The 25,479-nt window shown below is 40.6% G+C and overlaps 1 protein-coding gene across 2 annotated transcripts in view; it reads right to left on the reverse strand.

Annotated features, from left to right (window-relative positions):
- SH3GL2 (SH3 domain containing GRB2 like 2, endophilin A1) overlaps positions 1-25,479 on the reverse strand; it is a 170,836-nt gene that overhangs the window by 32,891 nt on the left and 112,466 nt on the right. The window contains exons 2-4 of one of the 2 annotated variants that reach the window (XM_032477633.1): positions 14,659-14,727; positions 10,301-10,486; positions 7,562-7,634 (exon numbers count right to left, since the gene is read on the reverse strand). In XM_032477633.1, the coding sequence (XP_032333524.1) occupies positions 7,562-7,607 (46 nt within the window). In that variant the 5' untranslated portion in view covers positions 7,608-7,634; positions 10,301-10,486; positions 14,659-14,727. The remainder of the gene's footprint in view (positions 1-7,561; positions 7,635-10,300; positions 10,487-14,658; positions 14,728-25,479) is intronic. The other variant, XM_032477632.1, reaches the window with a different exon arrangement.

Below are 25,479 nucleotides of genomic sequence, written 5' to 3' on the forward strand. Positions count from 1 at the left end.
GTTTTTCCAATCTACTTCCTGTTTCCATGTAAAGTAGCCAAAAGTGATCAGGGCAAATGGCCTGAGGGCCCCAGCATACTGATGATATGCTTGAAGTAGGAGCTCTGGTTGGGAAACAAACAGCCATGCTGCAGTCACTGTCTATGCTATGTAGCCTAGTTCCACAAACTCTGTAGCTTCAAACCACACATCTAGTTATCTTACAGTTTGTAGGTCAGTAGTCCAGGTGCGACTTAACTAAGTCTTCTGTTCAGGGTCTCACCAGGCACATTGAAGGTGTCAGCCAGGCTGCCTTGTTATCAGGAAGTTTGAGCGGGGAAGACTCTGCTTCCCAGCTCACTTGGGTTGCTGACAAAATGTTACTTCCTCATGGTTTATGACAGACAGTCCTGGCTTCTTATTGGCCACTGTCTAGTGGCCCCTTTTAGGTCCTAGAGGCCACCCCCAGCTCCCTGACACTCAGCCCTCTCCTAAGACAGTCACAACATGGCAGTTTGTTTCTCATAAGCCAGCAGGAGAATCTCTCTCACTCCTGTCTGCTAAGAAAGTTTTATATAAAGTAACGTGACCATGGGAGTAACAGCCCATCAATTTTGGCACACAGTGTAACTTCATCAAGGGAGTCGTTGAGTAGTGATCTTATTACTTTTGCCACATTCTACTGGTTAGAAACAAGTCACAGATCCCACCTATACTCAAATGGAAGGGGTTACCCAGGGTGTGAACCATTAGAAGTCACTCTAGAGTGTGTTCTCCACACATACCAAGACAATGTGTCTTCATATTTTGTAGCATACGACAGAGAAGACAAAAAGGACTGGGAAGGCGGTCTTTTCCAAATATGAATTCTGGTTCTTTTGTTGCATGACTTGGGCAAGTAATTTCATCTCAAAGTTTCTACTTCTGTGGAGATTACATTCTAGATGGGAAATGTAGGTGATGGGTAGATGATTAAAACAAAAGATAAAATAGGGGATAACTGCAATTGTGACAGACTATGAGAAGGGGCTCTGAGTGTGGTGGGGGGAGGCTCTTTCAGAGTGAGTGGCCAGAAGCGGGCTGCAGAGGGAGGTGGAGTGCCCAGAAGAACAGCCACAGCGGGAGTGAGAAGAGTGCTGCAGGTAGAGGGACTTCCTGTGCAAAGGCCCTGAGGATCAGCAAGAAGTCAGTGAGGGGTGACAGACATCAACACCGGCTCAAGGGCAGAGCAAGAGCCAAGTCAGCCAGGGCCTGGAGCCAGGAAGTCTCTTCTAGTTCAGTGGGAAGCATCGCAGGGTAAGAAGCAGAGGAACGACGGATGTGACTGACAGCTGTCATGGCACGAAGTGGCTGCTACGTGGAGGATGTGAGACTGGGAAGTAAGAATGAAGAATTATACAAATAAAAACAACTTACAAAAGTAAGTATTTCGGTAAGTACGATAAAAGATAAGAACAGACTCTTTGACTACGTGTACAAACCACAATCTTACAGTCAGGCCACTGGCATCATAGTGGCAGAGATGAGCCACACCTTGCCAAGTAAATACATAATAAAGGTTTAAGAAGTAACAAGGGCCATGAAGAAAAATAAAACAGGAAATGGCTTAGATTGTGATGAGGGGGGATGCTTTAAACAAGGCAGGCGGGAAAGCTGTACCAATGAGGTGATATTTGAGCAGAGACCCGAGGGAAGACTGTGAGAAGACCAGGAGCCAACTGGTTAGGACAGAAGGCCTGGCACAGTCCAAGGAATGAGGGGGTAGCAGGAAGGCCAGGGACTCTGTGCAGTGGCAGTGAGGCAGAGATTGGCAGGCATGTAGGAAATGAAGTCAGATCATTGGACCCTGTAACCCACTGTGAGGGCTTTCAATGTTACTCTAAATGGGGAACCACTGGAGAGATTTGTGGAGGGGACCCAAGTGAAGGCATCACGAGCCCAGTGGAGCAGAGCAGACCTAGACAGGGGCTCAGGGAATGCCTCTCACAGGACATGATTTAAGCTGAGGCAGGAAGGATGAGGAAGAAGACAGGTGCCACATACGGGGCAGGCGGGGCATTCCAGGAAAACAGCCAGTGCTAAATAATCTTCTGTAATCTGTCCATTATGCATTTTCATTATTTTTCAGTGTCAGGATTTAGAAAATTAAAAGCTCAGGCTACTAGATCAGTACATGTCTCTTATTCTTTAAGTGAAGGATGGATACAGTCATTTGTGCACTTATCCAAAAGACATACTGAGGGCAAACGATGTACCAGGCACAATGCTAAGAGCCCTGAAAGACAAGAAGGAGAACACAAACGAGGTCTTGCCCTCCAGGAAACACAGCAAATTCAGTGTGTTTTGGGGCCAAGGATTTAAAGACATGAATGTCAAACAATATATGTATTGATTTTCACCAAATATCTTCTAATCACTGTATTTATTTATCTTTGGAAGGAGATGGTTAAGAGGGAAGTCCTTGGGAAAGAAACATAGTAATTTTGATGTAATAGCTTTCCAGGGATTAATAAGGTATTTTTTAAATTAACAGAGCTAATTTTTATTTCCATAGGTATGCCACCAATGAGAGTTGAAACTATTATTGTGAAATTCTGAATAGACATTTAATGACCCTGACTTAATACTCGAATCTCAGGCATGCTGGAGAATGCTAGACCATGCAAATATTCAAGAAAAAAGCATTTCTCTAGAGAACCAAACCCCACTCTGCACAGTGTTTTTCATGTTCAAACTGCTTTTTATCAACACATCTTGGAAATTTGTACAGGATGATGAAATCAGGGTCAGAATAACTTTTCGGTGCAAAGTAAAAAGTCTCTGTGAGAACCGCTCTGCTAAGGCTGGGAAGGAAACATAGCCATTCCTGCCATGTCTACTGTCCTGTTTCCAGGCGAAGAGCTTCACTACAGTGCCATGATACAGATTTGCAGGATGTTGAAAAAAACGAAAAAAAAAAAACAAAAAAAAACTTAAAAATACACTGATCCAAAATCAAGAGTCCATTTCTCTACTGAAAAAAGCAACCATCAATATACATAAACCAAGAAGCCAAACATCAAAAAGCTATTATATCAAAATATAATAAAGAGCTTGAATGGCAAGCTCTCTAGTCCTGCGCTGTCCATGATGGGCAACACTGGCCACATGGGGCTACTGAGCATTTGAAATGCGGCTAGTCCAAACTGAGATATGCTATATTGTATAAAACACACACCAAATTTCAAAACTTGGTGTAAAAAAAAAAAAATAATGTAAAACTTCTCAATGATTTTTAAATTTTGGACATACTGGGTTAAATAAAATACTAAAGTCACTTTTATCTTTCTTTTTACCTTTTTTAATGTGGCTACTAGAAAATTCAAAATTACGCACGTGGCTTGCATTTTATTTCTATTGGACAGTGTAGATTTAGTACATTCCCGCCCACCCCCAACGTGGCATCAGAATACTCAAAGAAAATTGATTTGTGTCTTCTCTGATGATCTTTGCTCTTAGACACCATGAGAACAAGGGCTCACAATCAGTAGACGTACATAGGGCTTTTATAAGCAGGTTGGAAATCTGTACTGGTTTACGCTGTTCCTGTCAGAACTTCACAGACTGAGTTGAAAGACTTTACAACTCTCTGTTCCATGGTCTTGAAAGCCCTGCTTTGCAGGCCACTCCTGTAGACCTGTGACCTCATTCACCCCTCCTCACTTCATCAGTTAGCTGGAATTTCCAGAAGGAATTAGCTGTGAAGGCCTCTGAGCAGCTCTCCTGTGTGATTAGACTGTGAAGTCCCAGAGGGCAGGGGCCCAGTCTTCATCCCGTTGCTACCCCACCACACCTAGAATTGCTCTTTGCACACAGTGAATGCATCTGATAAATACATGGGTAGAGTTGATGGTTCAGGGAAAAGGAAGTGTTTTCCTTTTCTTACTTAAATCATGGCAGTTTTATCACATTAGCCACTGACTTTCAACTGTGCTTCATAATTCATTATTCAAATATCTGACTGAGTGGGGGGCTAGGGACATGAGGGTGAATAAGACAGGCACAGTCCTGTCCTCGCAGGGGAGGACAAACACCACAGAGCTACAGTAAGCATGTGGGTACCAGCAGGACAAAGCAGCCAGGATCTGAGAGGGTCGGTGACAGGGGAACCTACTATAGTCGGGGGTCCAGGAAGGCTTCCAAATGACATTTATGCTGGACCTGAGGGAACCGTTTGCCTGGCAAGGTGGAGGGGAAGGGGCAGGCTGACCATGCAGGGAGGGCCCTTTAAGCTGGGTTAAAAATTTAAAACTTAATCCCCAAATCAGTGAAAAGTCATTGAAGGGTTTTTGGCAATATGGTATGATCAGATTTGTCTTTTAAAAATATCACTCCGGAGGTGGGCAAGAGCAGATGTGGGGCCTACACAGAGGATATCTAGAGATCTGTGAAAAGTAATCAAATGCTCTGGTCATCATTTCAATAGGAACTGAGTTTCGAGACTATAAAAGATGTAAGGGCTCCACAGGGACAGATCTGAGAGCCAGAATGCATCCGAGGGTATTCATCTAACACCAAATACTCTCAAAGTGCCCTCAAAGCATTAATTTCCACAGCTTCTACTGGCCTGTCCATGTAAATCTGTTACTCTGCATCAGCCTCTCTCCTGACCCCCGCCAGACCTTGCTTATTCAGGAACAGCAGCCGGTGATTCATACTGGTTGACCCAGCTTCCGGGGTCACTGAGAGGCCAAGTGGTCAAAGCATTTATCAAACAGCATGAGTTTGGGAAGATTCTGCTCTTCTGTGCCTGAGGACTGGGAGTCTCTGGGTGTTGGCTAGATTCCTGTGTCCCCTTCTCAAGGACACTTGCGTTTTGAACAAGTGTACTGGACCTTTCAGGAGCTCTAGTCAATGTCTGCTCTCAAGGCAAGAAATTCATGGAGGAACTAAGTCATATCTATTATAAACCAATAAACACAGATTGCCTAAATTCTGTAAAAAGAGTATGTGAAATTTTGTTTTGTTCTGGACCCTTTGGATGACACATATTTGTATATGTATGTGGCCTGTCCATATATAACTGCTTTTCTGAAACCAATTTGTGATTGCCTTGTGATGGCCTTTAATGATCCTCCTTGGTCGCAGATATCCATTACAATTTCAAATAGCCATAAAACCAATATGTTGGCAGCTAATAAGCACATCCAGCATTCTAATAAAAGTATGTCATTTCTAAAAATTCAGATCTCCCCCAATGACTTTCTCCTGTAATTGTTTTTACTAAAATAAGTCTCACCCCTCAATCTGTTTCCTTTCTGAATTTCTGTCGTATCCACTCTGTAAGCGAAGGCCCCTTTGTACCTAAATGAAGAACCCACTGTTCTCAGAAGCAAGATTGTGCCATGGAAAGTTCCTGGGCTTGTGGGGTAGTCAGACCTGCGTTCCAATCCCTGGCTTCATTACTCCCTAGGTGTGTAACTTTGGGAAAGTTTCTTAAATTCTCTGGCCCTTATCTTCTCCTGCAGAAAACTAGGCTCTCCTACTGTACTGGTTTTCTAGGGCTTCCATAAAAAATTGCCACAAACTGTGTGACTTAAAACAACAGGAATTCACTCTCTCACGGTTCAAGCAGCTTGAAATCAGGGCATCAGCAGGGCTGGCTCTCCGGAGGCTCTCTGGGAGAACCCTTCCTTGCCTCTTCCAGCTCCGGTGCCTTGCGGCTTCCTTGGTTTGTGGCAGCATCACTCTCATCTTGGCCTCTGTTTTCACATGGCCTTCTTCCCTGTGTCTCTCTGAGTTTTTTCTTCTTTTAAGGACACCAGTTGTTGGATTCAGGGCTCACTCTAATTCCAGGATGAGTTCATCTTAAAATCATTAACTAATTCTATCTCAAAAGATGCTATTTCCAAATAAAGCCACATTTTGAGGTTCTGGGTGGCCCTGGGTTTTGAGGGGCATCCTATCCAACACGCAACACCTCCCTACAACCGAGTTCCATTAGACTCAGGAACAATGCCGGGTCCCCACTAAGAGTTTGTGTTAACAGATTTTTAGTCTCTTCCCTATACTATGAATTGTTCAACTGTGCTTTAGTTTTGCAGTCAGAAAAAAAAAAAAAAAGGTTACTCTTAGAGAGGAGAGATAGTGTACATAACTACCAAATACTGAAAATGAATTCGTGCTCAATAGATACTGTATTTTCCCTCCTTTTCCCTATATTTGATCATAGCCCTACAACAGTGAGTTACTAGCACAATTTATCATGTGTAAATCCCAGGAAATCAGAGCACTTCAAAGTTCTACACAAAGATCAAGATAAAAATAACCTGCGCTAAACAATGACTTCTTATGGTGAGGCAGGGTGAGCGGTTCTCTTTTCAGAACTGACCCATCACATCTATTTAAATACTAAGGACTAGGTGAACATCCAAGAGATCCTTGCATCTCTGTGGAGTATCAAAGTCGCGAAAAAGGCTCTGGGTACAAATTAGAATTGATTTCTGCTATTCTTTGCCTAATCTGCCAACCACTTGGTTAAGTGTCTGGTTCCTATGGCTTATCATTTACTTCTTTATCATTCTTCTTCACATAATCCCATCTCTGATGTAGTTTAAGACAGAAAAAAAGTTGAGAATGTTATTCCCACATAGCCTGTTGAGCTTCAAAACAGCAGCTGTGCTGTCAAACTAAATGTTGAGTGAAGCTGCAACCAGCAGCAGAGGGCAGTAGAGAGCATATACTATACCTACCTGCTTCCTCTTATCCCATATCTCTCCTTTCCTTATCTCTGACCCACTAGTGCTCAGTATCCAAACTGGGGCTGACACAGTGCCTGGATCATCTTTCCTAGGACCACTAAAGACATAGGAATCTCAACCTGAAAATCCCAAAGAAACCAGCTTCCAGAGAAAGCCGTTTTCCCAACATTCATGCATTTCATTTACATATGTCCAGCCTTGCTTCAAGCTTCCACACTCTGCAGGTGGGAGCTGCTATACAGGAAGAGTGGTTGGGGGTCTAGAACAACAGGTGCTTTGCTCTGTTACAACCTGTGCCCGTGGAGGTCACCCCAGTTCTACCTGGTTCTCTTTTCAAGGTATAGCTCTATTATCTCTCTTATAACTCCCTCCTCGTACGAGTGGTAACAGGTTAGCAATGCTGATCTGTGATGTGCAAAGACTTCAGTGATGTGTATGAACAGAAACCCTCCGTATTTAACAAAACCATTCAACTTCCTACTTTTTCACACCTTCAGGGAACCACTGTATTTTACCTTACAGCTCTCCCAGTTTTCTTTCCTACAATTTCTTTCAGTTAATAGCAGCTTACAGCTCCCCTGACGTTATGTGCCACCCATGTTGTCTGCACCATGCAGTTTGTTAAACACACTGCAGTCAGACAAAATACCACAGCAGCCTCTAGTTACTTCAGTGTGAGCCTTGGAAGTGCTCCCTCCCCACAAGAAGTGCTCTACCTGAAGTCACTGAACCTCCTGATTGGCAGACTGAGGAAGAAGAAACACACCAAACTAAAATGTCCCCCAAAGAGAAACTCAAAGTTACCTGGAGGGATCCCCTGAAGGTATAAAATGACCCCTTACCTGGATTGGGTTGAAGGTACTCAATGGTTTTAGTCATTATTTCCATCACAGCCCGGCTAGTGACATCCACTTTCTGAAATGAGAAAATAAATACTCAAAATGATATAAATTATTAGCTTCAAAAATTTCATTTTTGCTTGAGTATATACAAAAAATTCATTTTTGCTTGAGTATGTCCCTGGCGGGACAACAGAGCAACAAGCAGGCCTGCAGTGGACGGTGAGGGCTCCCGGACCTGCCAGAGGTAACACTGCCTCTGCGTTCAGCTGTGCTCCACCAAGATCTGGAAAGCCTACTCATCCAAAGAGGAACCTGGTAACTTCCTAAAACATGTTTCAAAATATACTTCATTAGCTTCTATAAAATAAGGTGGCAGTGGCTTCCTCTCCAAGTGGCCTGAGGTGGTCTCTGAAAATGGTTCACTATTCACGTGACTCAGAAAACCCCATAAAATCATGCCATTCCATCATTACAATGCTGGAGCTGGCTGGTGTGCCTATACCAAAGAATGGGGCTAGACAAGAGGGTCCATGACCCAAAAAGTATGAATTTGTGACTGCACATGCTTGAAAAAGCGGAGATAATGAATTATACTTTGCCCCAGAGGCATTTACTGGATGTCTATAGTGGGCCAGGCATGTTGGCAGGTTTCACTGCCCCAAAGAAAAGAAAAATGCAACATCAACTCTGTTTATTCAAGTAAGAGTGGAAAAGTTTTTATTTAACTTCTAAGAACATCCCAAGTACATAAAAATTTTGAGCAAACACTTGTAATCAGTCCTTGAACTTTCGCTTAATTCTAAATAAAAATCTTGGTCCTAGAGTCTACCCTTGCAAAATGTTGAATGCTCAGCATTTGCATTTAGCAGGTCCCCAAGTCCTCTCTCTGCTGTGCCCTTCTCCCCACATGGAGAGGCCATGCGATTAGGTCCTTTCTAAGTTCACCCATGGATTCTTTTTCTTATCAACACATGCGGTCCACTCAACCACTCTACAGGATAAATGACCAGTGAAAATTAATGCATCCTCCTACCCAAGGTACGTGCAGGGAATGCCTAAGTATGAGTGAAAGGAATTAAGCTTTGATGGTAGAATATCAGATATCAATTAAGTCCATGGGGATATTACTGTTTTGTTTTGTTTTGTTTGTTTTGGTTTGTTTTGGTTTGTTTAGAGTTCATGGGCTCCTTCCTCAATTCCAATTTTATCAATAACCTACTGCACCAACACATAAAATCAGCCTTCCATGGGTGGGGTAAACCTTTTTTTCTTTCATAATCAGAAACCAAACCAGAACCAGAAGATTTTATCTTTCAGGTTTGTTCTTCAAATATTTAATAACTTCCCCTTCCATGTCGTCAGATTACTGTGTGTGTAAGGGAGTTTGCTATTGCTGTGATTAACAGAGGAAAACATTTTTTTCTTATGCAGTCATCATGATATAAAGTTACCTTAAAAAGCACTCCTATTTAAGAAATGCCTGCCTAATGTGAACCCTGTACCACATCCTTTTGGTTAACTTGAATTTTTAATGTCTTAGATATGAGTATGCAGCTAAGTAGTGTTTAGTTCTGAAGTACATAGTGGTTACTTGGGGTTGTGCAGGGCAGGACTTGTGTGGCCATACATGGAACTCCTGGAAGTGTTACCAACATGCCAACCAACCACTAGGTACTCAGTGTCACGGAAATGAAATCAAAGATTACAAGCCGAATAAACAGGCTGAAAGACCAGGTTATGTGCATGACAGGAGGAAAACAGATCTCTTGCTGACTGTACGACAGGGCTTAAGGCATTTGATGTCAAATGAATCCAAATGTCCTGTGTGGCTATCACGGGAAGAAAAGTAGCTACAAATGTCAAGGTTCCTAAGAGAGAATGCCAGAAGAAGTGAATGGACCAATGACCACTAGATATTCTGAAGTCCTATGTTGGAGGAGGCTGACCAATTTCTACGTCTCCCCCATCTCTATGCTCAGTAATAATCATAACCACCATCATCATAAAGTGCTTTCTATTCGTCAGGAAATAAAAACTTCCCTGGGTGAAATAAAGGTTTATTTTTTTTCTTCCTGAAAGTAAAAGCATAGGCACATATTCTTCTGCTCTTTTCACTTCAATTTTCTCAGTGTCAAGATTTTAGCAGTGCTCAGTAGGAAGGTTCTCCCTCCACTATGCAGTCTTGTAATTTACAACTCTGGGTAGGGAGAGAACCAGCCCCCTCAACCTTCTTTACTCACTGTAACACTCTTCTTCTCCACGTTCAGACAAGGGTTGGCAAACTATGGCCAGTGTGCCAAATCTGGGCCACTACCTGTTGTTACATTTTTAAATGGTTGGAAAAATTCAAAAGAATACAACTATTTTGTTGCACATAATAATTATATGAACTTCAAATTTCAGTGTCCCTAGGTGAGTTTTGTTGAAATGCAGCCACGCTCATTCATCTAAGCACCATCAATGGTTGCTTCTGCCCTTTGACAGCAGAGGGGAGGCGCTGCAGGAGAGACCACAGCTGTAAGAGAGACGCCCGCTGGCCCACAAAGCCTCATATACTTCCAGAAAAACTCTGCTGCTCCCTGTGCAAAGGTTCCATTTTCACAAAGGTAAGCCACGCTGAATCTATGAGCGCTGATCATTTCACCAGCTGTCTCAGTCTTTAGGGACAAGATACAAGAGAACTGAAAGGTACCAGGTTAACTAGAACGAGGCTATTGTTTTGAGGCATCTGAATATTACCTTCTCCACTGGAAAAAGCAGTAGTCAGTGTTTCCTGAACACAGGCGGCAGCACACGTGAACAATACAGCACTCTTTGTGGAGCAAAAAAAAGGACTGAAAGATAGGACTTCATAGCATCAGATACTGCATTATGTCAGAGGCTGCCACAGGGACACAGCAGCAGAGTTTACGAAAAAATAGGTACCTGAAAATGGACACAGACAGTTTGTGGGTTCAGTGATCAATACTAAATAGATAAATCAAGCACCTACTTGGACATGGGGTCACTTACAGCGGTTGCACAAAAGAAAATGTTGAAATGTCACATGAAACATTTAATTTTTCTGTCACCAAAGTTAAGGGAAAATGTACCTATTAAGAATATATACACACCTGCTTAAAGTAATGAGAACCTGAGCAAGAACCCCTAATTAAACAAGTCAGAGGCATGATGAAAACAGCACCCTGGAAACGTCTGTCTGGCAGTGAGACACAGGCTGGTACAACAAGGGGATGTTTTGACAGCTTCCTACTGACTCAGAAGAATGAATGTACCTGTCCCCAAACTGCTCTGCTCTATCACAGTTATCTCTTGTGTTTGGAAAGCCTGATTAATAAAGTGTGTTGAAAACAAAAATAAACAACGCATTTGGCTAAGAGTGCCCCCAAAGGTTTTTTTGTTTGTTTTTGTTTATATTTATGTGTGTGTATATATATATATATATAGTTCCCGCATAGTTCTACATTACTCATGTACACAGAAACAAGAGGAAATTTCAGGATTTAGCTCAGATGCCCTCTCCTCTAGGAAGCTTCCATTGATCTACCCAGTCTGAGTTAGGTCTCCCATGAAAATACTGCCCAGGGCACCAAGCATCATGTCCTGTAAGACACTGATTTATGTGCCCATTTCTTCCATCAAAATGGGAAGCTCCTTGAAGGCGGGAACTATGTGTTAATCATCTTTGTATTTCTGCTGCCAAGCGCGATGCCTGCCACATTGAGGCATTTATAGATATTCCGTGTGAATTAATGAGCATAACTATACACAAAATACACACAGAATCACTGCAGCAACTGATGGAAATCTGAGAAGAAATCAGAGAGCCCTCAAATTCTAGAACTTCCTCTTGACAAAAAAATCTACAGCTTTTCAAAGAAAACATCCATACAGTGTCTGTACCATGGTAAGAAATTTAGTCTATGTTTGATGAAGCCTGTAAGTAACAGATATATATACAAAATAGATTATATTACATATAAAATAGATTTAAAAACAAATTTCTTCTGTACAGCACAGGGAACTATATTCAGTATCTTGTAGTAATGTGTTCTCAGTGTAATGAGAACCTATAATGAAGAAGAATATGAAAAGGAATATATGTATGCATATAAATGAAACATTATGTTGCACATCTGAAATTGACACATCATTGTAAACTGACTATACTTCAACAAAAAATAAAAATATAAAACAGAAACAGAAAAAAATTAACAGAAACAATTCCATGCAAGGCACATAAGAGGAGAAATGGCTATAGGCAGGGTTCCTGCAGAGACAACACAACTGCAGGATTCCATCCAATCAGCTCTGGGAGGGGAAGACTCCGAGAGCTAAGAGACACACATGGTAATTTCACTGCATCTCAGCAGGAGAGTGGATGGGGTGGCTGATTAGAGACACAACCTCTAAGAATATCCACTTCTCTCTCCCAGTAGTGCTGCTTGATGCAAACCTCTAATTTATCTCATTTTGTTGTCTAATTGCACCTTTGAGAACATAGCTGAACAAAGGTCTCTCTACTCTAAATGCCTGATGATCGGAAAACCAATCATGGCAAGGTGAGTCTTCTGCAGGCTTGGGAACACTGAGCTAGTGTTTTTGTGAGTAATAAACATATTAATAGAGAGAACCGATTTGAGATTCTAAATCTAAAGCATGTGCTTTCCAATTACCACAGAAATCTCTACCTTTAATGTGAATTTTAACTTGGGTAGAGAGTACAAATTTGCCACAAAGCCACAGAGAAGATAAAAGATATGTGAAATAAAATGGAATAAAACAATTTCCACACTGCACTAAAATCTAAATCTCTTCATTTACTTAGGTATAAATCCAAATGCAAAACCACAGGTGTGTTTTTCATGCAACAAAAGTTCAATTTATTGTAGGAATATCTATATTTTGAAATAAAAACTTCAGAATCTTAATATTTCTAAGAAAAAGGAAAAACAAACCTTATCTAGACTCAGAGGGATGTCTGTGGATCTTTGCCTGAAGTAAAATACTTGTAAGAGCCTCTTTTATCTCAATTACTTTGCAAGATTGGTATGGATTCAAAGATTTATTTAGTTGTTCAGTTACAAACTCTACACTGTTCTCCAAATTTCTTATTCCTTTTACTCTCATTTAAGAAACAGAAAATTAGTCTGTCTCTGCTTAGGCAGTGAGCTACCTAGCTTATTTCCCTGTGTCCTGACAGATGCTGAAAGCAGAACTCAAATTCTGATTCCTTAGTTCTAAACTCCTAAATACTAGCCTAATTTATCATTAATGACAAAGCACTGGCCAAGTGGCACTGCCATAAATTCCTTCTGGGGTGGGGGTAGGAAGGAGACATCGAAGGGTAAGGGGGACGAAGGAAGACTGGGCGTAGAGGCTGGTGCAAATTAACAGACCACAAGGCTGCTCATCCAGAGAAGTGTGGAACTCCAACATTACGAGGAGTGGAAGAGTCAAAGCCATGTCATTCTGAGCAAGTGTGTCAGGGTTTGGAGGACTAGATGCTGCAAAAGAAGGATGCGGAGAACACTGTTTCCATAACTATAAACAGTGGTGACTACCAGCTTTGGGTGAAGATCAGGTGGTACTTAGAACTGTCCAGAGAGGAGAAACATGGACCAATATAGACTTCAGTCCAGTGGGGGCAAGTGGATGCCAGGCCTTCGGTATAGGAGGCTGGCTTCCCAGAGTTCTGGGGGACTCAGGACTCTCATATTAAATTTCCTCTCCAGTGGGTACCTAGCCTATCAGTGAGGTTCATCTCAAAAACTTAGCCAGAAATACCAGCTGGGTAAACACTAAACAGTCTCATTTCACAAGACTCCTGCCTCCTGGCAACTCATCTTTCTTTCAGGAACTCACATGTGTCCTGTTCTCCCCTGTCTGTTGTTTCTTTCACCAGAAACACACCAGGCTCTGCTAACTCTTACTCATCCTCCATATCCTCACTTTAATCTCAGGAAAGTCTTCCCTGGTCACGCTGTGTGGGCGAGTTTCCTCTGCTCCAAGCTTCTCTAGTGTCATGTTTCATTACCCTGGCCACACTGGCCAGTATGTGTTCAAAGCCCATCTTCCCTCCTTGATTATGAACTTAATGCAGTCAGGAACCTTATTTATCCTGCTCACTGCTGTATCCTAAATGCCTGCCTCAGAGGAGGTGCAAAATAAGAATGTGATATATTCATCAATGAACTCATCAGAAGAAAACCTGAAAAGGACAAGTCAGAAAGCATCTAGGAATTTTCTTTGCCTGATCATTCATGCAAAGAGCAAAAATAGCAAAACCGAGGCAGCCCACTGGAACTGGAATAGACTGAAAATGTGGTTTCCGGGTATCATAGGCTTTTGACATCCTCTCTGTTCAAGTACAGGGTTTGTATTCCCAGATCCTTGACTCATCCACAACTTAATATCTAAAATCATTCTTTCCAATACACACTCTTAAATCATAAGCCATGTAAGTGGCTGTAAGTATGGTGTTTATCTCACGAAAAATGAGAAAGGAGATTTTGTTCCCCATCTCCACTCTCACTTGTTGAGAAAACTGCTATCTTCTAAGGAAGAATGTTAAATGATTTTTATTATTTTTAATCCTTCATGCAGTAAGTGGCAGAAGTGGACTTCAGGCCGAGGTTGGATAGGCTCCATGCCATGTTCTCTCTGCCACACCTGCAGCCACTGCTGGCCCAGTCCTGTCAGGAAAGTCCTTGAAAGCCACTAAGTGACTTAAACTCTCCCCAAAACACATGGTCCATCATTCTCCACCTTCTCCTCTTTTCTTCCCACCTCACCGCGATTCAAACACCAGCTCCACATCGTCTGAATTTGGAAAAGTGATGATAAAATGCACCAGAAGCACATTAAGACATTTCATCTTCATGGAGGCTTTGTTCTCAGGTAGTTTAAAAAAAAAAAAACTAGAATACTTTACATTTTCTGTTTTAATATACATGCTAAAAGTAGAGCACTTTACAGAATAACAAAATGTATTCTCAGGCACCAGTGGAGAAGAGTTTCCCCTCTCCTTTCTCCCTTCTCCACTTAGTATGCTGGACAATTTTATGTCAAGCAAACTTTAAGCAATGAAGACTCACCCTCTCCATCTCTTTGAAGTCATCATCTAGTTTGGTTCCTTCAGCTCCTCCAACCTTCTCACTCACTTTCTGTAGAAAGTAACAACAAAAAAAGAGAAATTATTATAAATAAATTTTGTTTTAAAAATATATGTCACAAGTTTTAAGCACTTTGACAAACATCTAATATAATCTCACGACTATTTTCTGACATAGGTAGGCAGTCCCATTTTCATAGGAGGAGGTTGTGACTCAGAGGGTATAAACAACTTAACAAAAACCATGCACCTGGTAAGTAATGAAACAAAAATTCACACTTGTATCTTCTGATTTCAACCCTAGTACTCTTTCTATTACATAAATCATTACATAACTATCAAATCACTAATGTCCTCCTTTTGAAAGTTCCATGGGACAACAGCATCATACAATAATCATTTCCCTTTGACAATGGATCTAAAAAGCTACCTAGGTAGAAAATTGCTACATCTTCAATTTATTCCTCAATGGGCCATTGAACAGATAATCACAAGCATCTATCAAACTGGTAACAAAAAAATCAGCCCAAGTGATCTTCAGATAAAAGAACTTAAATAGTAGTCTCATAAAACTCCCTGTAGCTGCCAACATCCTTATATACATGAGATAAACTATGTGGAAAGATGTCAAGGATATTTCTTTGCTACCCCATTAATTCTTATTATAATACAATTTATATTCATCAATTTACATATGCAAATGGTTATTTTTCACACATAGAATTCATGTCCATAAAAAATTAGATATGCTATTCTGTTTTGAAATGAAGGCTCAAATTAAGTCTAATAACATTTTATGAAGGGATCACAAGAAAAATACTCTGGCTTCATCAAAGACAAGAATATTAAATGCTAATGACACCAGAATTTCACTCCCCTTAAAATAATTATAACAGTAGTTAGATGCTTTTCAGTAAGATGTCACTGTGTCACATACAGTAATCACACACAGATATCAAAGTATAATTTTCATTTCCTATAATAGCCACCAGGTTGAGGGCCTTTGTAGAGAATCGCCACCATGGTCAGACCTCTAGCAACCTCAGGAACAAACTGGATCATCCTAGTGAACTTGGTTCACCTTCTTCTAAAAAGGGCCCTGGGATATATGTCTCCATCTTCTGGCCATGGAAACTCAGTTATCCCCTTGTTGAGGACTGAGGTATATCCCTTACTCTCTCTTTCTGTCTTTCACTCCTGCTTTCTGCCACCAGGAAAACCAGAGATCACTCTTGGAAAAGTCAAGAGTCTTAGTTCTATCACCATTCTGGCCCAGATGTCATTCATTTCAGCCTGGCAGCAGTAACCAAAGGAATACGCTATGATGGAAAGGCATGGTATGCACTGACCCCTCTGCTCTCTGCTGGGTACACAGAGTTGTTATGAAAATAAAATGGCATACTAATTATAAGAACCCCTGTTTGAACCTAAGAGACATGCAGTATATCCTAGTTCCCTTCTCTTACCAACAAATTGTATATCTGCTTACAGTACCCTGGTCTTCCCACCAGTTTATTTAACTGTTGTTTCCACACCTTGAGAAGAATCTAGCAATTTTCATGAATATAATACACTATTAGGTAGATAAAGGTCAATGATTAAAAATGATACATTAATAAAAACAACATTCACATCTTTAAGTAACAGACACATACTTTCACTTACAACTTATCATCTAGTATGTGTACCACAAGAATTATGTAGAGCAGATTTCATTCCTATGTTGCAGATGAGATAACTGAGGCTTGCATAAATTAAACTGCTGTCCATGGTAGGGATCAGTAGCTAGGGAGAGGTGGAACCAGGATCTGGAAGGCACTTTTCCCAAGCTAAACCACAGATGACTTCGCATTCCTGCCACAGCACTGAAGAGCTGTCCGTGGTGCTGGCCATCTCTGCCTAAAGTTCCTTTAGATTCTAACAGCCAGAGTTAGAGCCACTGCTTTAACCCCTCTGGCCCTTGACAGATTCACTGCTTTAACCCTTGGTCCTTGACATCAGCCCTCTCACTTAACCTCCTAGGTGATGTTGGCTATCAACTATTTCAACAGTCTGCACAGAGCCAGGCTTTGTCCAGCATCACTATCACCTAATCTAAAGCCTATTATCAACTGTGACTGGACTCAGCAAACAGCTTCTTTGCCTGCTCTCTTAAAGATGTTTACCAAGCCACAAATTGGGGTGGGAAAATCCCAGAATTCAGTTTAGAATCTCCTAGTGGCATCCGAAGTGCCAGTAACTTAACCTACATGTTCAGGTTTAATTTCCAGAAAATCGGGAATAGAAAGGGACTTACAGGTTATTAACATCAGATTTTCCCTATCCCCAAATTTTTACTATGATTTTTACACTGATTCTGCCCTTTCACTTTGCTCAGAGATGGCAATTTCAGCTCATATGAAGTCCCTCTTGTGTCTTATTCTTGAAGTATGTGGTTTTCTGTTACATTGGGGTTTAGAAACCCTAATCTTGTTAACTCCTACACAATAAATGTATGCTAAACAACCCCAGGTCAACTGTCTCTCAGTTCTAGCTGAACGTCTTCGATGTCAGGGAACTTACTATATCTCAAGCCTCTATTTTGGTCAAAGAGGATCATTACAGATATACCCTCCCATGAACTATGAATGAGATAATTAAATTTCATTTTCAAAATTGTCATAAAAGCCAAGTAGCTAAGTAATGCCTCCATTTATACTAACATCACAGAATCCTGGTAACCTTGGGTAATCACATTTTGACCATCTCTAGGGAATAAAATATGACTTTCATCAAAAGCACAAGGGCTTAAATTATACTTTAAATCCCATATTGCTCAACTGAAAGTAATTTTAATTTCCCCTTTTTGCATCCATCAACAGGTTAGCAACACAGTTGCTTGCTCACTATATCAAATGGGACACCAAATGGGATCACACTGACCATTAGTAATTTAGAACTAGTCACGGTAACTCTCACAGAGTCCAGCTCATCAGTTTATTGACTTTAACTATCTGGCTTAAGTACTGTGTGTGTGTGTGTGTGTGAGAGAGAGAGAGAGAGAGAAAGAAAGAAAGCTAGAGAAAGAGAGAGGGTTGGGGAGTGGAGAAGAGAGAAGGAGAGAAGGAAGGAGGGAGGGAAGGAGAATGAATCTATTCTCTACAAAAGCTGACATTTGAGCTGCTCTGAGAGGAATAGTTCACCAAATATACTGAATGAGGCTAATAGTTAGAGACTGGCCCTGGCCTGATTGTTTGGTTGATACAAAATTTTCTTATCTAATTAGATTTGTGGGGGGAAAAGTATTCAAAATGACATCAAAATGACACTGACCTCTGGGCTATTTTTTCCCAAGTCACAAAGGATCTAAATATATCAAGGCATTGAATTAAACAATGTGCTAAGTTAACAACCTTCTCATTCCTTAGGAGTATGCCAAATATTTTCTCCTCCTGTTCTTCAAATAACATTACTAAAACTTCTATTGCTTTTATGTATAAGAGTCAAGGTGAAGAAGAAAGGCTTCCTGAGCTCATCTGGCCAACAGTGAGTTCTGTTTTCCTTACCTAGTACTATTTATTTAAGAATAGTTTTGTCCTACTATTTTCCAGTGAAGTGATTCCTAAAACCAAGATTTTGTATTGAATGTTCTCTGATGCTGTTTAGTATACTTTCACTAATATACTTGCTTTTTGAGAAATTGATCCCCTATTTAAATAAACATCAGCGAAAGTTATTTGAATCAAACAAAACAGCATAAATAAGTCACTATGTTCTCCTGTATCATCTAGAAACAACTTCTCTGTTCAAAACCCTCAGTTGTACTCTCTTAGCTCAACATTGAGAGCTTATGCTTCGAATCTTATTTTCTATTACACTTTCCACGTACTCTATATTCCAACCAACAAAAATCTCACCTTCCTCTGTTGTATTCTTTATTGTATTCCTCACAACAGATACTCAGTAAAGATTTGTGGAACTGAACTACAGAGTAATTTTGTAAATATTAATGTTAAGAAGACTGATAGGAGGCATAAGTAAGGCAAACAAGATTGATTACCTCACTTAGGGATGGTTTTTCAAAAGGCATAACTTTTCCAAAAAAGAAAATGAAAACTCAGGTTTTAAATTAAAAATCTTAATTCTGAGTCTGCAGTAGTGTTGTCTCATGCTGACTATTTTTCTCTATATGCCAAATAAGAAAAAACGTCAAGGGAACCAGCAGCAGGAGACAGCTTAAATAAATGACCACTGTTCCCAATCCAAAGGATGCTGCATACTTTCCAACAATGACTCATCCTCCCCCGCATTAACTGTCACCTTCAGGCAAAAGACACTCCATCCTCTAGTTGCAGCTCTTGCTCTTCCCTGCATTGCATTTCAACTAAACACTAAAGATTCAGCTACATATCTCAAACTGCCTTTTATGCAGATCTCCTTGAAAATCATATCATCAGTGAAATTCAATAGACTTAAGACCAAATTCATTCACACCCCACACACCTGCAAAGTGATTAACCACCTAATGTCCTTGTTTTCCTTCCATTTCATATCATTCATTATACAAAGCCAGGTTTCCTTACCATCCACCAAATTAGTCTGTTAATTTCTTCTGCTTTGTACCTGGACCTATTTCTCTTCTCTATTTTTCAAACCCTACCAATTAACTAAGATGCTCACCCAGATTTCACATTTCTCCATCTTCATCTTGATTGCTCACCCCAGCTGGAAGTTACTAGATTTCCTCTGCATTCTCTTTATGAAACACATCATTTGCTGGACTCCCTGAAACTAGCCACTTGATGAGTAAAATTGCTGAGACCTTTTGCTCATCTGAATTGTAAGATACAAAAGGTATGAATCATATCACGTGCTTTTTTTGTCTGAAAACATCTGAGACTGCAGTACCTAACACAGTGCTTGAAGAGTAGACAGTTATCAGTTGAAAAAAAAGCACCTCAATGAATTACTCTAAGACCAAAAGAAATTAAAGGAAGACCTTCAACTATGAGTTAGCACTGGTTCTGTATCTCCTTTCTGAGTTTAATTTCCCTGGTAAAGCGTCCTATCTTTTTCTCTATCAACAACAGGCAAAAACTTAGAAAATTCAAAATACTGTTTTCCCAGTATTTGTAGAAAGGCACCAACCTATGATAACAAAGAAGCCATATTCTGACTCTTCATAAAAGCTCCTTAATTATTATTAATTTTTAAGGTACTAAAAAATTGAAATGATAATACTTGACAACATGTCCAATATTCAGAAGAAAACAGGAAAGTCAAAATTAGAGCAGTATTTTCTTGGTATTTGGCTAAATACAAGTAATCTTGTTTTTCCAGATGGTAGTTATTCCCATGTATGAAAGGCAGGGTGGATTCACTTTATGGGATGTAAGTTTCACACTAGTTTTTCTCAGCTGACATTAAATTGGATTGCTTAAATGCCATGAAGTTTTGAAAATGAATTTCAAAAAATACAGATTCATTTTTCCTATCCAGAAATTTCAGATTTTCTTAGAAAATGAGTAAAGCATTTTGATCTGTCTGAACTGAGCTAATTGAGCTCACTGTGCTAACTCTATTTCTCACTATCAAGCAGAACTTATACACTGAAGAAGGCAGAAAGGTTCTTATATATTATAGACTAAAGTGATTTCCCCCCATAACAATTCAACAGGATGAAGACTGATTTTCTTTGAATATCTGGAGCCAAAAACTTTAAAATGAGTTTGGGTGTGCTAAGCACTTGGCCCTTTCCCCAGCTTTCAGCCTATCTTGCTTCTTGTCAAATACTATGTAGAAGCCATAGTATTTGACATGTAGAAAACTCAGAAACTGATTTGCATGATGTTCTAAGTTTCTGGTGTGGTTCACTGGGGTTAAAAGCAGGAACTTTCTAAGTCTCATTTCCCCAAAGTGAGAATTTCTCACGGACTATGTGGCTAATTACTTACATACACCCCTTAAAGGGAGTTGTTAAGATTTATTACAGAGGTTTCATGCAGTTTCAGTCCCTCCTTGCAAAGATAGTTTATATATTATTATTACTCACAGTTTCATTCACAAGTGATCCTGTTTGTCTTCTAGAGAAAGAATTTTAGTATGTAAAATACGTAGAATAAAAACCAATAACCTTTTCTTTATTTTTCAACTTTCCCAAATAATCTAGTTTCTCATCAGATAAGGGGTAATTTAGTAGGGGGCAGTTCACAGAGAGGGGATAATATTTCCATTAAGTTTCCTATCCCTGGCTAGCAACAGGAAAATATTTATGCACTTTCATGGTCCACTTCAGTAATCACCAAAATTGAACAAAATATAAAAAGACAGTGTCTGCTAAAAATAGACTCTAAGACTTAGGGCTATAATTATGTCTAGTAGTATTTTTTTTTTAATTCTATTTAAAGCTCAGCTATAAAATCCCTTGAGAAAAAAGCAGAAATAACAAAGAGGGGGGAAAAGGTACCAGTAATTCATTTGCAATTTCAGTTCTGATTAATGAATGGCCCAGAACCTAATGCCGCACGACTTGGCTGACAGGGCAGGAGGAAGTAGCCCAAGGCTTTCACTTGTTAAGAGAAACTGCTGAGAAGCTCTTTTCTTTTTCGTTAACTGAAATCACAAACTTCCCTGGGCCTCTGTTTCCTCGTCCACAAAATGGGGCGAGGGTAGGATGTGGTTAGATAACCAGGAGAGTTCTAAGATACTTCCCATTTTAAAATTTGACAGCTATTTCTATTATGACTAATTTGATGAGTCAATTTAGCTAGGCTGTTATACCCAGTTATTCAAACACCACCCTAGGTGTGGCCATGAGGATATTTTGCAAATGTGGTTAATTCTACAGTCAGCAGAGTTTAAGTAAAGGAGATCAGCTTTGAAAATAAGGGTGGAACTTATCCAATCCACAGAAAGGCCTTAAGAACAAAACGGAGACTCCCTTGATAAAGAAGAAATTGTGCCTCCATATCCTACTGGTTCTGTTTCTCTGAAGAACCATAACTCATGCAATTTCTACCCGCTGGAGTGCTATTTATAGTACAAAAAAGGTAGAGAACAATTAGGAAAAGAGAAAATACCATGCAAGTGTCTGAAGAGAAAATGTTACAAAATCCTGCCCACCGCCATTCTCAGATTAGGGTTATTTTGATGTAAATCTTCTCCTAAACTAAAAAAAAAAAAAGAAAAAAAGACAACAAATCATCTTTAGTAGGAGATGCCCATAAAAAGCAGAGTAACTTGACAGTTGCTGGGTCCCAGTGGCAGGGCAGGCAGCTCAAAATAGGCTCCATTTCCATCACTAATGCTTGGGCAGCCTTCATCTGCTTATCCAAGGTAGGTACTTCAGTTTTGCAGAAAGCAAACATCAGAGACAAATTGCAAGCCAGCAGGTATCTGAAGACACTTGAGAGACTTCCCACAAGTATTTCAGACATCAACACATTCAACTCTCTACATGGCATTTTATAGCACCAAATGTGGCAGCCAGGCTCTATCCTGAGGTCAATGCTCCTCTCTTCCTAAGCCAAAGGAAGCTAGAACCATGCTCTCGCTGCCATAATAAATTATAAGCTTTACCTTAGATGACAATAAGGAGAGGATATGAAAAGACCTCAGAGATAGTCATGAAAGTGGATGGACAACCACCTGGCATCCAATGAAGAGATACCAGACCCACCATCTCATATAGAAAATCACTGGCCTGCTAACTGAGGAATTAAACTGTGAACCAAGAATAACCAAACAAAATTCAGAAAGATGGATCCCTGTCCGAGATATTGTTTGAAAACTCATATCTGCAGAAATTCCATCATCTGGACCAAAAGTGTTAAAAGTACCTTAGTGCTAAGGCAGATACAGATACAGATTTCATTTACAATCTGGGCAGAATTTCCTGAATGCTAAGCAGCCCATCACAGCCAGAGAAGGCTAAAGCACTGACAGACGCACCACTGTGCGTCCACTCCAAGCTTCAAGGTCTGCTGCCCACATAGCAGCCAGCTCTCTGGGGGGGATTCACACCTGCAAGCACATACTAAAGTCAGAGAAGGAAACGTGGTGGCCGCTTCCTGCCTCTAGCATCACACAGATTCCTGGTTTGCTTCTGACCAAAATTTCTAGTACTAGAACTTTAGGTGTCCCTGGCCCCTGCAGGGTGTATTGTGGAGCCATCCTTCAAAGTCCAACAACCCTCATTCCTGGGCTCTCAGATGTCTGCCTGTGATCCTTCAACAGATACATTCTTTATTGGGCATGTTGCCCTAACAAACTAATAGTCCTAGGTAATGCCTAATCTCACAATAGCTCAGGATGGTTTGTTTCAGCCCACCTTATCAGTCATAAACCCCACCACCCTTCAGGGACCTTAAACCTCTTACCTCACTTGCAACCAATCAGAGACGTGCACACAAGCCAATCAGGCACCTTGTGACTCTACCTTATAAAAGACCCCAACAACCGACCCCCGGTGCTCACACAGGCACCTCTCATCTGTGTAGCCCACTGTTGTCTGTAGCAGTGTAACTATTAAACTTTTGCTTGTTCTTAAACTTTCCTTGGCCTCTGGTAAACTCTATCACTGCCCACATCACCAGCCCACTGCGGCGTCGTGTCCAACAACATGTATGTAGCAGGCAAGGCCGTTGCAACAGCTGGAGCATATTCACAGAGCACAGTCACTGCATCCCACATCTCAGAGCTAATCTGACTCCTTTCTGAATATGCTTTCAAGGTATGGAAAGCAGCTACTCATTTTATCGTCCCACTTCCTATTGCCTCAATCAATTTTGTACCAACAGTTATACTTCACATTCTTACACAAATAAATTGTGTGTGTGTGTGTGTGTGTCTCATCTGATAAACAACAGGGAAATATCTGACTTTTCTGCAGGTTTATGGTTGCTCCAAGCTGTGCATCCAACTGGGGACAGGCTCCAGCATTCCAAACTGACACTAATGGCTTCCTCTCCTTTCAAGTTTCTGTCCAGTGCTTTTCAACCATGTGGGAGATCTGCTCTTGAATGAGTCGACTATTTGCAAAACACTAATGAAAATACATCAAGAAATAAGCTATGGAAAGGATGCAGGAAAGAATATTCTCTTTTAATTCTGCTCGGGCTTACTAATGTGCTAATGTCAGCTAGTGAGTAGTAGGTGGTGGACACAGGGACTCTGAGAGTCTGTCCTCTTATTTGTTCAATTTGGACATGAGAGGAAGGGATAGAGGAGTATTTAGAAGGGACAAGACTTAGAAGAGGCTGGGTACCTCTTTTCATGACAGGGGAAAAGTGAAGCTGAATATGTACCAAGACAGGGGCCCAGCGGCAGCTGTTTTAAAGTCACTTGTCCTTAAGTGCTAGGATGTAGGAAAAAGAAAAATGAACTAAAACTTTTAACCACTTTATTGAGATACAATTTACAACATGAATTTCACTCATTTAAAGGGTACAATTCAACGGTTCTTAGTGTATTTACAGAGTTGTGTGATCATCACCATAAACTAATTTTTGAACAGTTTCATCACACCAAAAAGAAATCTTGTACCCAACAGCAGTCACTCCCCACTCCCCTCCCCCAGTCCATTCCATGCCCTACCCCCTGGCAGCCACTAATCTACTTTCTGTGTCTATGGATTTAACTACTTTGGACATTTCACATAAATGGAATGATATAATTATGTGGTCTTTTGTTTCTGGCTTCTTTCAGTTAGGATAATGTTTTCAAGGCTCATCCATGTTGTTAACAGGTATCAACACTTCATGCCTTTAATGTTGAATAATATTTCATCCATCATGTGAAGATACCACATTTTGTTTATTCATTCATAAGCTGATGGACATTTTGTGTTATTTCCTAGGTTGATAACCTCAGGCAAATCATTTTACCTCTCAAGTTTTCTGACATGTGGATAATTCAAAGCCACCTCACAGGGCAGTTATGTAGATCACATAAGATAACTGCGTATGTGCTTTGTCAACTGTAAAGTACCTCACCAATGCAAAGGACTATTCCATTATTCTATAAGCCCCCAACATGACCCTGTCACCTAAGAGTAACATGGTGACATCACAGACACAGTGACTATAAGGTAGAGGTTTCCAAAATGCTTCCACCTGGGACTAAGTTGTGGTAGAAGGAAGATACACACATTTTCCCAAATCCAGGCCAATTAAAGGTTTGAGGGCCATTAATATACATGGCATCATTCAAGATGAGGATTTTTAAGAGCAAAACAGTATGCCTGTGGGCACTTGTTACTAGTCAAAGATGAACTGGAGATTTACATTTCAAAATGCAATGCTATACAGAGAATGGATTTTTCAGAAGTGACCTCTTAAGTGTTCTTATCCAATCAACTCATGTTACCTTAGTTCTGTGGTATATTGGTTCCTGCAGTTAGCAAACACAGGTTAAGCAGAAGAATGGGAGAGGACAGTGAATATGTTCATGAGCCGATGCAGTATAGATTTTTGTTTGGGGGGAGCAGGTTGAGGTTTTTCTTGGCAAAATGAGGTATTCCAATTCTAATTTGACATGGGGTTGTAGGAAAAGGGTAGTCTGGTCACCGATCAGAAGAGAAGCACTGCAGGAGTAAATCTATGGTTTTGATGGAATACACCATCCTACGTGTACCTCTGTGTGCTGGAGGGTAGGGACAAGAGGAGGGATGGGAACAGCTAAGGACGTAGGGGTGAGAGGAACAGATGTGCTTTGGTCACATCTGAGGTGGAATTTGAGGATTGATAATGCTGACCCCTGTGACCCTATGGGGTGATCTCACCACCCACCATTCAGAGAACTGTGCGCAAGCTGATCATGTGCCCCT

Source organism: Camelus ferus, chromosome 4 (genome assembly GCF_009834535.1).
Source record: "Camelus ferus isolate YT-003-E chromosome 4, BCGSAC_Cfer_1.0, whole genome shotgun sequence".
In the NCBI taxonomy this organism is placed as follows: domain Eukaryota; kingdom Metazoa; phylum Chordata; class Mammalia; order Artiodactyla; family Camelidae; genus Camelus; species Camelus ferus.